Genomic DNA, 19,070 nt, shown 5'->3' with positions numbered 1-19,070 from the left:
CCATTTTTACCATAGCATGTCGCTTCCAGGTGCCCTTTCTTACCACAATACGTACATTGCTTTTCACTGCCTTTCCCTTTGCATTCCCTGGCAAAATGGCCCGGTTTTCCACAATTATGGCAAGTCCCCCTTTTTTGCCCTCCTCCTGTTCCCGTGGCAGAGACCTTTTCCTGCTTTATCTTTTTCTTTTCTAAACTGCTAAAGCTTACTGTTTTAGCCTTTTTCAAAAGTCCCTTTTACACATTCACAGATAGCTCACCACTCGCCCAGGAGTTTGACCTGATCCCTGAAGGTATTTCTAAATTTAAAACTTTTTTTTTACTGAGCTAGAAGCTTTCGTGTCAAGGTTTTACACAAAGGAAAATGGGAGCGTTTTAAAAGGCATTCTTTATCTCATTCCTAGACTAAATTTATGTCTTTCAACCCAATTGCATGTTTTCTTTCGACAAGTAAGTGAGCGTGTCAAATAAATTCTTTTTTTTTACTACCGGGACCATGTATTTTTTTATCTTTTACTCAACAAACCTATCCTTTGTGCATTTCCTAGCTCCGTAACTTATCATCCGAATATATCCACACCTTCGTTTCTAACTTAAAATGTAATACCATAAGGTTCACAGTTTCTTAAACTTCCCACATACAGGACAACACTACGAAGGGTTAAAAAAAATTTCACTCTGTTTAGAAAGAGTGGGTGGAGCTAAAACAGGCAGGCAACGCCACACCTTCCCAAGCAGGCTTTCATTCATTCCACAGTCAAAATTACTCAAGTACTCTCTTCATTCAAAATAGACACTCACAAAAGTCTCTCTTCATTCAACAAAGCTTATGTCTGGATCCATATGTCATTTAAGATAGTCACTATCAGCTTTTTTATGGCATTATGTAATTACGCAAGTTACAATTAATGATAGGAATTAATTAATGACCCGGGCAGCCCGCGTTTTACATTCCTTTCCTTACCTTCCATGTTCGCCAGTCTCGGAAGTTTTCCTTTGTTTCTGTAATACGCACGGCCACAGCTACTCTGTGGAGACCCTTTGTCTTCGCAACAAAGCTAGCGTGTTTCCTTACCACCGGAGTTTTCGGCTCTAGGTTGGAGTGATCAGTTCCCTTCCGCACCGACCTTATTTACTAAAGGGACAACTCAAACTGGTTAGTCAGCCTCTTCCCGCTATCTATTTACTCGTATCTTATACACTATCCCGTCGTGCCCGTACACCTCTTTTCAGTCTCTAACACCAGATTCCAGATACTGTCTTAAGTGATCACGTCTGATCGGACAGCATCCTGTTCGTGACGCCATTTTGTTGTGGAAAAATATTTCCGAGACTGTATAATATATAAAGAGAGGTTTATTAAATCAGAGACAAAGCTTTGGGAGAAGTGTTAGAGACCCCTGTCTCTGAACCACTTCTCAAATTGGTATCTCCAGTGAGGTTCTTTTATCTTACAAATTACGTCACTTTACATCACATGCTTTAGCACTAGTCCTTAAGTCTAATCATCGCATTCATACAATTACTATCCAAGGCTGAGCTCTTGATATAAACCAGCCTGCATTGTGACAGGGCATTATAAACAAGTGCAGGCTTTTTGGCACCGGTATAGACAAACATACCTCCACTTATCTCTCCAGTCGTTCATTATCTCACTTTCCTATCTCCATAACTCAAGGCCAGCATACCTTGAAGTCTAACTGTTTTTTTTATATAAAGCATAATGCATCAGTATTGTCCCTTACAAAATTCATTAAAGGGAAAATAAAAACAAATGTTTGGTCCCGTATACTAGTCAAGTATATGTCCAAAAATCCGCTCCAACAATATACTCTAACTTCTGTTGGACTCATCTAATGGTCACTTAACTAAAACAACTTCAGTCGGACAACCCAAGCTAGGAGACCAGTGACAGAAGTTAGCTGATAACTGACAGGGCTCCAACGTCATTAGCTTCTCTCTCAATTTGTAGTGTTGTCGAGCTGTAATAGTTCCTGATTCTGCCATGGTCCCTACGTTTCATTGAAGTGTATTTGGGATGCCCACCACATTCTCCCATTAACTCAGCAGTGAAATACTACACCACTCACTCAGCCACTGCATGCAATCAAAAGCAACTTCTCCAGGTTTATTTACAGGTAAAATAATACACAATAGAAAGATGGATTACAACACAAATATAGTACAATAACCAAACAAACATTATGGGTCGGATCTTGCTGGAGAAATAACCGCGTGTTAACAACACACGCCAGTATTAATGCACAAATTGGGCAGCAAATTCAAGGGATGAAGTGAGTTGCAAATCTCCAGAACGTGCTGGTCGATTTACGCCACTCCACTGTTTGCTTCGCACAAACGGCATCTAACCCTCAGCTTCCCTGTTATTTTTAAGAACTTGCTAGAGTTGCACATTATTGCCCGTTAAACTCACTGCAGAAAGTCAAGTCTGGTAATTAATAGCTTAATTAGCCTTTTAAAGATTTGCTAATTGTTAATGCAATGCCAATCAACCTCTCTGGCCCAGAAAGGGAACAATTTAAACTGTTCAGTCTCATTCCTGCATGCAGTCAATTGTTACTGGAGATTTCTTTTGAAATGTCGAATTTTAAATTACATTTTTTTTCTGACTTTTCCTTTCTATCTTTTACTTTCTGTCACCTTTTTCCCCCTCTCCCTCTTTCCCTCCCTTTCTGTATCTAATTTGACATAAATTCAGCCTATTTCCTTCTCCGCCCTCCCAATGTTTCTTTCTCAATCCTCAAATCTCATTGGTTAAAGAGATAGACAGTTGGCCCCGACGTTCATCCTCGCCGTGTCATCATCAGCTTGCACGTCCAGTAATTTATGGTGCAAGAATGTTTTGAGCTGAAGAGTGCAGGAAAATGTCTTAGCCAGCAGCACATGCCATGAGATACACCACTCCAACAAGTTCCGGCCCTATATATAAGTTTGGGGTGATTTAATAAAGGACAACATCTGTCATTCTTACGGTTCCTCTGAACAGGTTCTGAATGTAATCTCTGATGGGGCATGCATGAGATCACTTCGGGAATTTCGAGTGCTGCAAATAGAAGATTGAAGATCATGCAAACGTCCCCGGAAAAAAGCATGTTTTTCCTTTGATGTAGAAGCAGCCTCTTTGGAGCTAGTTTTTAACAGGTAGGATCTGAGCAGACAACGGTGATTTAATGGTCCAGGAAGGAAGCGCGTTTTACCTTGGTCCTCATATCTTTTCCGATAGCCTGGCTTTCACATCTGTTATTCTCAAACTGCTATCGCCAAGGTGAATCACAAAAAGTAGTAATGTGGAGCATTCCATGCCAGTGGCCACTGGGCTTTGTTTTGGCCAATGCAATGATGACAACCCATTTAGGATTGAATAATTGATTAGACTGCAAGTATATTGGTTACTTTTGTATTGATTTAAAAGCAAGAAAATCTCTTGCAGACACTGCCGACTCCTGCCATTTTTAAAATCGCTTTATACCAACTATGTAAAATCGTATAATATGGAGAGGACGAGAATTGGATATAGCCACAAAATGGGCGGTGTTCAGGCCAAACGATGTTAAGCTGCGGCACCTGAAAATGGTCTAGGTAGCACACAAAATTTGTGCTCAGTCCTCATTAATGTGATTTTAGTCTTAATCTCAATGCTAAGACTGCTGCTCATTGGCTTAATGCTCAACAGGTGGACAAACAATCGGGGTCAGTCTAATTCAGACAAGTGTGCCACAGGCTTTTTCCACTACATAAAGGGGAGGTGCATTGATGCTACAGCACCTCATTGTCTGGGCAGTTGGATCTGCAGTTGCCCCAACAAGCAGAAGAAGCAGCTCAAGCCAAAGTTCCGGATAGATAGCAATGGCAGATCGTCGTACCAGGGATGAAGCTCTGGAGACACTCATAGTAGCCATGGAGAGGAGGCGGGCTGTACTTTAGCTCCAAAATGGCAGGAAGCCCTCACCGAATATGTCCCGTACCATGTGGCCCATCCAGTGCAGGAAGAAGTTTAATGTTCTCACATGGGTGGTGAAGGTGAGTGAAGGCCATGTCCCACCATTACACCACAAGCCTCACACACTGCTCAATGCACCACACCCCCAGCACTCAACCTACCAACAATCCCCACCTATCACCACTCACGCCTCACAATCATGGCTTCACTTAACCCTCACAACCTTACCACTGCTGCAACACTCACACTTGCATCTCACACCTTGCACACACTGACAGCTATTCAACTATGGCAGGCACATCACCCAAACACATTGCACGACACTCGCTCACACACTTTTTCTCTTGCTGGCACATAATCAGAGGGAACAGCAGCAGACAGGCGTGGGCCAGGCTGAAACACAGGACTTCAGCCCACTGGAGGAGCGAGTACTCCAGCTAATTGGGCATCATGTGGTAGAGGCCCTGGCATCTGACGAGGTTCAATTCCCTGGGGACAACAGTATGTTCATTCCTAATCCTCCTTCTCACATCCCACTTCCCTCTCGTCCCACAATCTTTTCTCACTTTCAAGTGACATGCTGTACGCATGCATATCTGGCTTCCCCCCGCCACCCTACTCTCACCATAACCTGACTCCTGTGCCTTTTTTTTCAGATAATCAACAATAAGCACCCGAGCGGCCGGTGCGAGACCGCGTCACTGTATCTCTCACTCGCAGACACCAGCACAAAAACTGGCACTCCGTGTACTTTAGAGGCTAGTGTAGTAGAAGGATCTGTGCAGTGTGAGGCACCAGGCACAAGTGGGATGCAGCAAGGCCAAGGGGAAAGGTCGGAGTCCAGCTCCTCAGAAGGCGAGATAGCGCGCGAGTTCTGCTGCACAGGACTCTGATGAGGACCTCCAATGGGATGGCCTTCAAAAAAAGGTGATGAACATGCACACCGAATTAATGGGTGCAATGGCAAGCCTGCCAAAGAGAACCTTGGCAATGTCAAGGAGTGTGGAGGAGTCCGCCTCCAACATTGCACGAGGCTCTGTGCAGAGTGTGGAGCCCAGGATTTCCAGGCTGGAAATGATGGTACAGTCCCAAAGAGACTGTGGCGACTCAGACATGATGCTGCGTGTGATGGGCAATGTCACATCTTCCATTGCAGCACAGGCGGAAGCAACCCAACATCTTAGTGCTGCAGCGGAAGCTCAGACTGTTTTCATGAAATCTCAGCGTGATGTCACCCATGCTCAAAGACTGCTGCCATCGTGGCTGGGTGCACCACTGTTGACCAGGGCTTGCAGGGTGTCGCAGCAGCTCAGCACTCTGTGCTCCAACAGATTGCTAGGAATGCTGAGGTCCCACCACTGTCACTCCGCCAATGCCCTTGCCGCTGCCTGGTAGCCAACCAGCCCAGACTGCTGCCGCCCATGCCGAGGTGGTGCAGTCTACAGCCAGGCCTTCTAGGGCCAGAGCTGCGAGAGGTTGTCCTGCAAGGCCAACTGAAGTCTCCTCCATGGAAACTCAGCAGCCTTCCACCAGCCATGCTGCAGCCACTGGAGGAGCACTAGATCAGGAAAAGGCTCCTGAACAACAGGCAATGAGGGATTGCACAAGGGTGATTTGTTTATAACCTTATTGTAAGTATGTTCACTGATTTTTGATTTATTTATTTTGTTTGTAATCTTTTGTGGTATCTCTCATTTGAGCTTTGTGCCCAGGAGGACGCTGTGATATTCCGTGACAGAAAGATGATATGATGAGAATGTTGTGAGCAATGGGGATCACTGGTTTCATTCATTGGAATCGGGGACTGGTGAATGGTCCACGGACAGCTCGTCTGGAAGGGGCAGTGGCTGCCTGCCTCCTCCCTCCGTCCTCTTCCTATTCCTCTTCCTCCTGAGATGGTCCCACAATCCCTGGTGACAAGGGCTGTGCCCTCATGACGGCCAAGTTGTGAAGCATGCAGCAGACCACCAGAAAATGGGACACCCACTCCATCGTGTACTCTAGAGGGTTCCTCACCAGGGGTCAAGGCAGCAGAACCATTGCTTCAGTAGCCCAATGGTCTGCTCAATGATATTCCTGGTGGAAGCATGGCTCTCATATGAGTGTTGGGGTTGCGGAGGGGAATTATAAGCCAGGTGGAGAGTGGATAGTCCTTGTCTCCGAGCAGCTACCCTCGAGTTTGCTCTGGTGGCTGGAAGATTTCTGGCACACCGGACTGATGCAGGATGAAGGCATCATGGCTTCTGCCAGGATTGCGGCTATTGACAGAGAAGAATTGCTGGGTGTGGTCGCACACCACCTGCATGTTAAGTGAGTGGTAGCCATTGCGGTTCCGAAGGTTCTCAGGATTATTTTGCAGTACCCACAAAGCCACAAGGGTGCCATCGATGGTGCCCTGCACCATGGGGAAGCCCGCTATCCAGGCAAAGCCACATGCACGCTCATCCTGCTTCTCCTCAGGCAGAAGACAATGTAGTCCCTTCTCCTGGAGCAGAGATCCTCAGTGACCTCCCGGATGCAGCAATGGATGGCGAACTGTGAGATGTATGCTATGTCTCCTGCTGTAGACGGGAAGGATCCGCTGGCAAAGAAATTGAAGGCCACAGTGATCTTGACTGCCACTAGGAGGGCCGTGTTCGCTGTGCTCTCAGACTGCAGGATTGGTTGCAGAAGGTGGCAGAATTCTGTGACCACCTCCTTACTGAAGTGTAGCCTCCTAAAACACTGCTTCTCGCTTAAGTGAAGATAGGAGTAGTGTTGGCGGAAGGACCTAGGTGGCTAAGGCCTCCTGTTCAGAGTTATCGTGGCCCTCCTCCTCCCTTTGCGCATCTTCCCGTCTTCCTCGCTGCCTCCGCTCCCCCTCCCTAAAATCCTGGAGAGCACGAGGGGGACTGTCAGTACAGCCCTATGACTGTGAGCAAGTGTTTTGAGCAGAAGCCTTTAAATAATAATGAAGGTGTTCTCCACTTGCAACAACACTCCCTGTTACCTTAGAACCTTGGACGAAGTTTATAAAGCTGCTGGAGTTGCAGAAAGTTGCACAGAGCCAGTCAAACTGAACAAACATATCAGGTGCAACTGATAATTCCTTTAAATACCATTGCTAGAGCCTCCTTCCTGCTGTTGACACTTGCTGTGCCTCTCGTCGTTGAGGCATGCCGCTAAGTGCAGCGACAAAATCCAATGTCAAAGATTGGACATCAAGTGAGCGTTGCACACTCACTGACATCATGATCTGCTTAATTTCAATTGCTTCTGTCAGATGCGCTGCCAACCATCATGAAATGGCCACCACTGTGGTTCCGCTGGCACATGAGCAGCGGCTGCTATTTTTGTCCGATTATGACAGTAAAGGGTGACGTTAAACACCTGAATTTAGAGGCCATTAAGCCCTATTTTGCCACAGCCATGTGAACTGTGAAAATACCTAGTAGTGCAATGATTGATTTTGACCTTTCAAGCATAGGGACTGTCTCGGGGTACTTGAGGTGTTGTATATTGCTAGTTATATTCTGTTTATTGGTGGTGGGAGCAATCTGAGGTGATAATTAAGAATACCATACAACATTAACATTTACTTTCTTGTGCAATTTTCTTAAATTACACTGGTCCCAATGTGCTAAATAAGCCTAGTGACAATACTGTTTTTCCAGCAAAAAAACACACACTGTTGTGCAATGTCTGATTGCTTGATTCTGAAGGAGAAGAATAATATGTGAAAAATTGTCACGGCACAAACTATAACGATAATGCAATCAGAAGATTACTGTTTCCATTAATCATTTTAATTGAATATCAATGAGACCCTATCACACCTACATTGTTTTTTTTAATGGCTCAGCTTCTACATGACTACACAGTTTTGCAACGAAATAAAATTAACAAATGCTGATTGATGGTGTTCTATTTTTAACAGCAGGGAAATTGCATTATGTTCCAGTGTTTGACACCAAAATGATTGCCAAGCATGCAAAAAATGTTCTGAACCATAATCCATCTCAATGTTTCCTCATTTAAATCGCGTAATAAAACTTTACCTAGTAAAAATGACACGAGTCATCTGCGCCTCCATAAATCGATACATTGGGGGAAGAATGTTATTTCACACAAGTGTGCACAGATTGCCAATTTGCACTGCACAATTCAATAATGCATCAGCATTTCCCATCAAGGTGGCTTCACTCCATTTCTTCAATAACCTGTCTATAACCACAAAACATTCAAAGACAATTTGGGATTATTGGATTTGTTCTTATTGGCCGCCTTTTGGAAAAGCTGCATTAACAGAATTTAGAAATAGGTGATTTCTAATTTTCTTTATTACACAGAATATTGGTACACAATTAAATGCTCCATACCTTTGTCCAACTGAAAAGTGCCCTGGGCTTTGGTAGAAGAGAATAAAAGATAAATTGTGCTTAACAAAACATTTGCAACAGGTAACGTTGCAGATTAGGCTTGGCCTGATCCCAGTTGTTTATACAGAGACATCATCATCATCATCATCATAGGCAGTCCCTCGGAATCGAGGAAGACTTGCTTCTACTTCTGAAGTGAGTACTTTGGTGGCTGAACAGTCCAATACGAGAGCCACAGACTCTGTCACAGGTGGGACAGATAGTCGTTGAGGGAAGGGGTGGGTGGGACTGGTTTGCCGCACGCTCTTTCCGCTGTCTGCGCTTGATTTCTGCATGCTCTTGGTGACAAGACTCGAGGTGCTCAGCGCCCTCTTGGATGCATTTCTTCCACTTAGGGCAGTCTTGGGGCCAGGGACTCCCAGGTGTCAGTGGGGATGTTGCACTTTATCAGGGAGGCTTTGAGGGTGTCCTTGTAACGTTTCCTCTGCCCACCTTTGGCTCGTTTACCGTGAAGGAGCTCCGAGCAGAGCATTTGCTTTGGGAGTCTCGTGTCTGGCATGTGAACAGCAGAGCTGATTGAGTGTGGTCAGTGCTTCTATGCTGGGGATGTTAACCTGAGTGAGGACGCTGATGTTGGTGCGCCTGTCCTCCCAGGGGATTTGTAGGATCTTGCGGAGACATCGCTGGTGATATTTCTCCAGCAGCTTGAGGTGTCTACTGTACATGGTCCATGTCTCTGAGCCATACAGGAGGGCGGGTATTACTACAGCCCTGTAGACCATGAGCTTGGTGGCAGTTTGGAGGGACTCTTTTCCTCAGACGACCGAAGGCTGCACTGGCGTTGGATCTCATCGTCAATGCCTGCTCTTGCTGATAGGAGGCTCCCAAGATATGGGAAGTGGTCCACGGTGTCCAGGGCCGCAAGACAATGTGCTGCTTTATGCAATTCTTAACTCATCATTTTAAATTGATTCCACTACTATAATTTCCAGTACTTCATCCTCGTTGTGTAGAACTCAAAAATTCTCTCTCCAGACATGCCCCAAGTTCGGAAAAAGAAAATCTAATTATACTGCCTCGTGTTCTTCTCCGTTGAAGTGGACATATTTCATGTTTTCCTAAAATCCTGCTGATAACACTACTGTATAAGTAGAGAATAGTTATGGTTGTGACCATCTTCTCCCAGATTCATTTTGCAATTCTTTGTACCTGATTTATCTGCACAATTATTTTGAAAATACTTTCCACAATATAAGCTGCTGCCAAAAGCCTATCAATAGTACTGCAGTAAGGCATCACATAACAGTGGGGATGTAGTTAAAGCTATAATTCATTCCTTTATCTCCAGATGAGGCTTTCACTTGGGTGCAGAGCAATTTGCCAGGCAGCATGGTACATCAACAAGTTGGTATTAACTTCAGTCTGGCTGGTGTCTAATTCGTTCCAAACGGAATACCAAAGGGCAGAAAACGCTAGTGGGAGTTGTGTACAGACCTCCAAACAGTAGTAGTGATGTTGGGGAGGGCATCAAACAGGAAATTAGGGTGCATGCAGTAAAAGTGCAGCAGTTATCATGGATGACTTTAAGATGCATATAGATTGGGCTAACCAAACTGGAAACAATACGGTGGAGGAGGATTTCCTGGAGTGATAAGGGATGGTTTTCCAGACCAATATGTCGAGGAACCAACTAGGGGGGAGGCCACCTTAGACTGGGTGTTGTGCAATGAGAGGATTAATTAGCAATCTCGTTGTGTGAGGCCCCTTGGGGAAGAGTGACCATAATATGGTGGAATTCTGCATTAGGATGGAGAAGTAAACAGTTAATTCAGAGACCATGGTCCAGAACTTAAAGAAGGATAACTTTGAAGGTATGAGGCATGAATTGGCTAGGATAGATTGGCGAATGATACTTAGGGGGTTGACTGTGGATGAGCAATGGCAGACATTCAGAGATCGCATGGATGAATTACAACAATTGTACGTCCCTGCCTGGCGTAAAAATAAAAAAGGGAAGGTGGCTCAACCGTGGCTATCAAGGGAAATCAAGGATAGTATTAAAGCCAAGGAAGTGGCATACAAATTGGCCAGAAATAGCAGCGAACCCAGGGACTGGGAGAAATTTAGAACTCTGCAGAGGAGGACAAAGGGTTTGATTAGGGCAGGGAAAATAGAGTACGAGAGGAAGCTTGCAGGGAACATTAAAATGAACTGCAAAAGCTTTGATAGATATGTAAAGAGAAAAAGTAAAGACAAACGTAGGTCCCCTGCAGTCAGAATCAGGGGAAGTCAACTGGGAACAAAGAAATGGCAGACCAATTGAACAAGTACTTTGGTTAGGTATTCACTAAGAAGAACACAAACAACCTTCCGGATATAAAAGGGGTCAGAGGGTCTAGTAAGAAGGAGGAACTGAGGGAAGTCCTTATTAGTCGGGAAATTGTGTTGGGGAAATTGATGCGATTGAAGGCCAATAAATCCCCAGGGCCTGATGGTCTGCATCCCAGAGTACTCAAGGAGGTGGCCTTGGAAATAGCGGATGCATTGACAGTCATTTTCCAACATTCCATAGACTCTGGATCAGTTCCTATGGAGTGGAGGGTAGCCAATGTAACCCCACTTTTTAAAAAAGGAGGGAGAGAGAAAACAGGGAATTATAGACCGGTCAGCCTGACATCGGTAGTGGGTAAAATGATGCAATCAATTATTAAGGATGTCATAGCAGCGCATTTGGAAAGAGGTGACATGATAGATCCAAGTCAGCATGGATTTGTGAAAGGGAAATCATGCTTGACAAATCTTCTGGAATTTTTTGAGGATGTTTCCAGTAGAGTGGACAAGGGAGAACCAGTTGATGTGGTGTATTTGGACTTTCAGAAAGCTTTCGACAAGGTCCCACACAAGAGATTAATGTGCAAAGTTAAAGCACATGGGATTGGGGGTAGTGTGCTGACGTGGATTGAGAACTGGTTGGCAGACAGGAAGCAAAGAGTAGGAGTAAATGGGTACTTTTCAGAATGGCAGGCAGTGACTAGTGGGGTACCGCAAGGTTCTGTGCTGGGGCCCCAGCTGTTTACATTGTACATTAATGATTTAGACGAGGGGATTAAATGTAGTATCTCCAAATTTACGGATGACACTAAGTTGGGTGGCAGTGTGAGCTGTGAGGAGGATGCTATGAGGCTGCAGAGTGACTTGGATAGGTTAGGTGAGTGGGCAAATGCATGGCATATGAAGTATAATGTGGATAAATGTGAGGTTATCCACTTTGGTTGTAAAAACAGAGAGATGGACTATTATCTGAATGGTGACAGATTAGGAAAAGGGGAGGTGCAATGAGACCTGGGTGTCATGGTACATCAGTCATTGAAGGTTGGCATGCAGGTACAGCAGGCGGTTAAGAAGGCAAATGGCATGTTGGCCTTCATAGCGAGGGGATTTGAGTACAGGGGCAGGGAGGTGTTACTACAGTTGTACAGGGCCTTGGTGAGGCCACACTTCGAGTATTGTGTACAGTTTTGGTCTCCTAACTTGAAGAAGGACATTCTTGCTATTGAGGGAGTGCAGCGAAGGTTCACCAGTTTGAATCCCAGGATGGCGGGACTGACATATCAAGAAAGATTGGATCAACTGGACTTGTATTCACTGGAGTTCAGAAGAATGAGAGGGGATCTCATAGAAACGTTTAAAATTCTGACGGGTTTAGACAGGTTAGATGCAGGAAGAATGTTCCCAATGTTGGGGAAGTCCAGAACCAGGGGTCACAGTCTAAGGATAAGGGGTAAGCTATTTAGGACCGAGATGAGGAGAAACTTATTCACCCAGAGAGTGGTGAACCTGTGGAATTCTCTACCACAGAAAGTTGTTGAGGCCAATTCACTAAATATATTCAAAAAGGAGTGAGATGTAGTCCTTACTACTTGGGGGGGATCAAGGGGTATGGCGAGAAAGCAGGAATGGGGTACCGAAGTTGCATATTCAGCCATGAACTCATTGAATGGCGGTGCAGGCTCGAAGGGCCGAATGGCCTACTCCTGCACCCATTTTCTATGTTTCTATGTTCCAAATCTCATTCCTACATCAAAACAACACCAGTGTGGTCTAGTTCTTTGAGAAATGAAAGCAAGTGGCCTCTGCATATATATGTATTGAATCAGTATAGTGGTTCAACATAGACATTATATTTACTTGGAATGGTATGGAACCAAGGCGGGTCGATGGAGTTTTGAGATAGATCAGCCATGATCTAAGTGAATGGCGGAGCAAGCTTGAGGGGCTGAATGGCCCAACTCCTGTTCCAAAAAAAATAGGTGCACCTGCTCAGCATGGTCCAGCCTCTCAAGTGGTTTGAATATGATGGAACAATTTGAGGCCCTTCCAACAGTGTATACTAGATTAAACTGGACACAGTAGCTGCTTCAATCAGCAGCACTCGTTTTCTTGGAAACTTTCGGGAAATATTTTTGGTTAAGAAGCTTAGATTAACCATGATTCTTACAATGGGGGGCAATGTAGAATATGGGACTCTTGTTTGAAAAAAAAATAATGTTTAAAGCTGTAACTGTTACTTGTGTTACCGAATATCTCAGATCTAAAATTCTTATCCGTGGTTAAATTCTTCCATGACGTCACCCCTCCCTATCTCTATAAGCTCCTCCAGATCTACAACCCCTCATTCCCAAACTCTCCTTTGCTCTCAGCCACGAGCCCCCTCCCTTAGTACCATCTCCCACTTAAGTGGGATGAGATAAAAGCAGCTGGACGCACCTTGTTAACTATTCAAATCCTAGAAATTTACAGCACGGAAGGAGGCCATTATGGCCCATCATGTCTGCGCCGGCCGACCAAGAGCTATCTAGCCTGATCCCACTTTCCAGCTCTTGGTCCGTAGGTTATGGCACATCCAAGTATTTTTTTAAATGTGGTGTGGGTTCCTGCCTCAACCACCCTTTCAGGCAGTGAGTTCAAGACCCACACCACCTTCTGTGTGAAGAAATTTCCCCTCATATCTCCTCTCAACCTCCCCCCAATTACTTTAAATATATGCCCCTGGTTGTTGACCCCTCTGCCAAGGGAACCAGGTCCTTCCTATCCAGGCCCCTCATAATTTTATACACCTCAATAAGGTCTCCCCTTGGCATCCTCTGTTCCAAAGAAAACAGACCCAGCATCTCCAGTCTTTTGTCATAGCCAAAATTCTACAGTCCAGGCAACATTCTTGTAAATCTCCTCTGCACCCTTTCCAGTGCAATCACATCATTCCTGTAATGTGACCAGAACTGCACACAGTACTCCAGCTGTGGCTTAACCAGTGCCTTGTACAGTTCAAGCATAAGCTCCTTGGTCTTGTATTCCATGCATTGACTAATAAAGGCAAGTATTTCATATGTCTTCTTAACCACCTTATCTACCTGGCCTGCTGTCTTCAGGGATCTGTAGACGTGCACTCCAAGGCCCCTTTGTTCCTGTACAGTTTGCAGTGTCGTACCATTTAATGTATATTCCCTTGCCTTGTTAGACCTTCCCAAATGCATTACCTCACACTTATCCAGATTGAATTCCATTTGCCACTGTTCTGCCCACCTGATCAGTACATTGATATCTTCCTGCAATCCGCAGCTTTCTTCATTATCAACCACACAGCCTATTTTAGTGTCATCTGCAAATTTCTTAATCATACCCAACATTCAAGTCCAAGTCATTGATATATACCACAAAAAGTAAGGGACCTAGCACTGAGCTCTGCAGAACCTCACTGGAAACATCCTTTCAGTTGCAAAAACGCCCATCAACCATTACCCTTTGCTTCCTGCCTCTGAGCCAATTTGGATCTAACTTGCCACTTTGCCCTGGATCCCATGGGCTTTTACTTTCGTGATCAGTCTGCCATGGTGGGACCTTATCAAAAGCTTTGCTAAAATCCATATACACTACATCATACGCACTGCCCTCATCGACCCTCCTAGTTACCTCCTCTCAAAATTCAATCAAGTTAGTCAGACATGACCTTCCCTTAACAAATCCATACTGACTGTCCTTGATTAATCCATGTCTTTCCAAATGAAGATGTATCCTGTCCCTCAGGATTTTTTCCAATAATTTTGCCACCAATGAGGTTAGGCTGACTGACCTGTAATTACTCGGTCTATCCCTTTCTCCCTTTTTAAACAAAGGTACAACATTAACAGTCCTCCAGTCCTCGGGCACCACACCTGTAGCCAGAGAGGATTGGAAAATGATGGTCAGAGCCTCTGCTATTTCCTCTTTTGCTCTCTTAACAGCCTGGGATACATTTCATCCAGGCCTGGGGATTTATCCACTTTGGAAGCTCTAAATCCCTTAATATTTCCTCTCTCTCTATGTTTATCTCGTCTAATATATCACACTCCTCCTCCTCCTCCTCCTCCTCCTCCTCCTCCTGCTCCTCCTCCGTCATTGCATCGCCCCTCTCTTTTGTCAAAACAGATGCAAAGTATTCATTAAGAATCATACCCACGTCTTCCGCCTCCACACACACATTTCCTTTAAGGTCTCTAATAGTCCCCACTCTTTCTTTAGCTATCCTCTTGCTCTTAATGTATTCATAAAACATCTGGGTTTTCCCTGATTATTAATTTATTAAGGAGAAAAATAAGGAACACTGTTCCACTTTGAATATCCAGTTGACGATGAGCAAAGCAAGTACAACACAATAGATATAAACTAAAACTGCTCTTAATTTGTCCCAACAACCTGTGGTAATCCTTCTAATGTACCACTATGGTATCTTTCCGTTTCCGGTATCAGCTATCCTTATCATTTTTTTGAGTGATGAGTTGTCAATTTAGTGAACAGTTTAATTTTCTTTCGACTTCCTCACCAGTGACTGAATGGAGATGGCCAAGGTGGATTTTACAATTGAATCATTGCATGCAGCAGCAAGAAGAAAGAGGGAAACCGATAGTCTGGTTGAATTTTTATCCAAGGGTGAAAGGGCATTGATTTAATAAGTTGGTTTCTCCACCACTAGCACCAATTTTAATAGTGTACTTGACAATTCAGTTGTTTACAACTTCCCTCCTTTTCCCGGTTTGGATTTTTTTCCAAAGGGATTTGAATCAAAGAGTGTGGTTTGATTTAACATTATAGATCTGCAGCAGCATAAGTTAACATGTCAAGTTCAACAGCGACATCCTTTTACTGTATTTTTTGAATCTCAACAAAGCCATGGACAGATGGAATAACTGTTTCAAACTCCCCAAACTCATTTTGTAGACTAATGCTCCGAATGGGTCCCCATTCCCAATTCCAATTGGGTGTGGAATGTTGTAAATGATTGAAAGAAATATATTGGGTTCCATTAAATATTTAGTGTTTTTTTTTTGTTGCTGCTGCTGTTGGATAAAGAATATTAAAACTAGAAAAGTTCTAGCAATCGACAAAACTTTGACCCTGTCACTTTCTCTCCCCCGCCCCTCCCCTACAGCAAATCAAAATCTTCATAAGTCGAAAATTTGCCTTAAATGAGGTTGTGTTGTGTATGTGTATTTTGCAGAGTTGTACAGCCTCACCAGCATCAGATGCTAGATGAAGATGAACTGCCTACCTCCAGTCAGAGTGAGGAGAAACCTGGCCCATCGCGGCCTGGAGGTCGGAAGCGCCAGCCTAGCATGTCTGAGACAATGCCCCTCTACACACTCTGCAAAGAGGACCTGGAGAGCATGGACAAAGAGGTGAGCAACAAAACAAAATAGGAAGGAAACTGGTTCTAATCAGATGGAGAAGTGATCGTTTGCAGTGTTTGTGAATGGCAGTGGCCATTTGTAATGGAATGATCAATGCATGAAATTATGTTACATAAGAAATAGGAGCAGGAGTGGACCACTTGACCCCTCAAGTCTGCTCCGCCATTTAATAAGATTATGGCTAATCTGATCATGGACTCAGCTCCACTTCCCTGCCTGCTCCCCATAACCCTTTATTCCTTTATTGCTCAAAAATCTGTCTATCTCCTTAAATATATTCAATAACCCAGCCTCCATAGCTCTCTGGGGCAGAGAATTCCACAGATTTACAACCCTCTGAGAGAAGAAATTCCTCCTCATCTCAGTTTTAAATAGGCGGCCCCTTATTCTGAGACTATGCCTCCTAGTTTTAGTTTCCCCTATGAGTGGAAATGCCCTCTCTGCATCGACCTTGTCGAGCCCCCTCATTATCTTTTATGTTTCGATAAGATCACCTCTCATTCTTCTGAACTCCAATGAGTATAGGCCAACCTACTCAACATATCTTCATAAGTCAATCCCCTCATCTCCAGAATCAATCTATAGTGAACCTTCTCTGAACAGCCTCCAATGCAAGTCTAATCCTTCCTTAAATATGGAGACCAAAACTGTATGCAGTACACTTTAGGTGTGGCCTCACCAATACCCTGTACAGTGGTAGCAGGACTTCTCTGCTTTTATACTCTCTCTCCCCCTTGCAATAAAGGCCAACATTTCATTTGCCTTCCTGAATACTTGTTGTACCTGCATACTAACTTTTTATGTTTCATGCACAAGGACCCCCAGGTCCCTCTGTACTGCAGCGCTTGCAATTTTTCTCCATTTAAATTATAATTTGCTTTACTATTTTTTTCTGCCAAAGTGGATAACCTCAAATTTTCCCACATTATACTCCATCTGCCAAATGTTTGCCCACTCACTTGGCCTGTCTATATCCCTTTGCAGATTTCTTTTGTCCTCTTCACATTTTGCTTTCCCACCCATCTTTGTATCATTAGCAAACTTGGCTACATTACACTCGGTCTCTTCATCCAAGTCATTAATATAGATTGTAAATAGTTGAGGCCTCAGCACCGATCCCTGTGGCACCCCACTAGTTACTGTTTGCCAACTGGAAAATGAACCATTTATCCCAACTCTGTGTTTTCTGTTAGTTAGCGAATCCTCTATCCATGCTAATAAATTACCCCCAATCCCATGAACTTTTATCTTGTGCAGTAACCTTTTATGTGGCACCTTATCGAATGCCTTCTGGAAATCCAAATACACCACATCCACTGGATCTCCCTTATCCATCCTGCTTGTTACACCCTCAAAGAACTCAGCAATTTTATCAAACATGATTTCCCTTTCATAAAACCATGCTGACTCTGCTTGATTGAATTATGCTTTTCCAAATGTCTTGCGACTGCTTCCTTAATAATGGACTCCAGCATTTTCCCAACGACAGATGTTAGGCTAACTGGTCTATAGTTTCCTGCTTTTTGTCTGCCTCCTTTTTTAAATAGGGGCGTAACATTTGAGTTTTTCCAATCTGCTGGGACCTCCCCAGAATGCAGGGAATTTTGGAAGATTACAACCAATGCATCCACTATCTCTGCAGACTCATCTTTTAAGACCCTAGGATGAAAGCCATCAGGTCCAGTCAACTTGTCCACCTTTAGTCCCATTATTTTACCGAGTACTACTTCTTTAATGATAGTCATTGAATTAAGTTCCTCCCTCCCTATAGCCCCTTGATTATCCACTATTGGGATTTTTTAGTGTCTTCTACTGTGAAGATCGATACAAAATATTTGTTCAAAGTCTCTGCCATTTCCCTGTTACCCTTTTATTAATTCCCCAGTCTCATCCTCTAAGGGACCAACATTTACTTTCGACACTCTTTTCCTTTTTATGTACCTGTAGAAACTCTTACTATCTGTTTTTATATTTTGTGCTATTTTGCTTTCATAATCTATCTTCCCTCTCTTTATTATTTTTTTAGTCGTTCTTTGCTGACTTTTAAAAGTTTCCCAATCCTCTGGCCTCCCTCTAGTCTTGGCCACTTTGTATGCCCTTGTTTTCAATTTGATACCATCCCTTATTTCCTTAGTTAGCCACGGGTGGTTATCCCTTCTCTTATAGTGTTTCCTTCACATTGAAATATATTTTTGTTGAGAGCTATGAAATATCTCCTTAAATGTCTGCCACTACTCATCAACCGTCCCATACTTTAATCTGTTTTCCCAGTCCAGTTTAGCCAACTCTGGCTTCATACCTTTGTAGCCTCCTTTGTTTTAGCTTAAGACACTGGTTTGAGATCCAACTTTCTCACCCTCCAACTGAATTTGAATTCAACCATGCTATGGTCACTCATTCCTAGAGGATCCTTTACGAGGAGATTGTTTATTAATCCTGTCTCATTACACAGTACCAGATCTAAGATAGCCTGCTCCCTGGTTGGTTCCGCAATATACTGTTCAAGAAAATTATCCCGGATACGCTCTTATGAACTCTTCCTCAAGGCTACCCTGGCCAATTTGCTTTGTCCAATCAATATGAAAATTAAAATTGCCCATGGTTATTGCCGTTCCTTTTTACAAGCCTCCACTATTTCTTGATTTATACTCCGTTCAGTAGTGTAGCTACTGTTAGGGGGCCTATAGACTACGCCCACCAGCGACTTTTTCCCCTTATTATTCCTTATCTCCACCCAAACTGATTCAACATCTTGATCTTCTGAGCCAATATCGTAGTCCAGTTCTTCATTGAGTTTTTTATTACCATACCACTCTGTTAGAAATAATGTGCCGAAAGTCAGACCACACAACGTTTGGATACATAACTGCTGTCTGCAGTCCGAAAGTAATTCACGGAGACATTTCAACCACACGATAAGGTGTTGAAGTATTTATTTTTGTGCTGATCTCTTACAGGTAACAATTTTAGATCCAATCGGTTTAAAATGCTGTTGATGAAGCTAAGCTTGTTCATGGAAGTAACTTAC

At 43.8% G+C, this 19,070-nt stretch overlaps 1 protein-coding gene across 3 annotated transcripts in view; it reads left to right on the top strand.

The window, feature by feature from the left end:
- ctdp1 (CTD (carboxy-terminal domain, RNA polymerase II, polypeptide A) phosphatase, subunit 1) overlaps window positions 1–19,070 on the top strand; it is a 385,081-nt gene that overhangs the window by 144,127 nt on the left and 221,884 nt on the right. For all 3 annotated transcript variants that reach the window (XM_070888570.1, XM_070888569.1, XM_070888571.1), the window contains one exon: window positions 15,853–16,030. In XM_070888570.1, coding sequence (XP_070744671.1) covers window positions 15,853–16,030 — 178 coding nt within the window. The remainder of the gene's footprint in view (window positions 1–15,852; window positions 16,031–19,070) is intronic.

The sequence above is a fragment of the Pristiophorus japonicus genome, chromosome 1 (genome assembly GCF_044704955.1).
Source record: "Pristiophorus japonicus isolate sPriJap1 chromosome 1, sPriJap1.hap1, whole genome shotgun sequence".
Lineage (NCBI taxonomy): Eukaryota > Metazoa > Chordata > Chondrichthyes > Pristiophoridae > Pristiophorus > Pristiophorus japonicus.
This window is presented reverse-complemented; position numbering and strand designations above follow the sequence as displayed.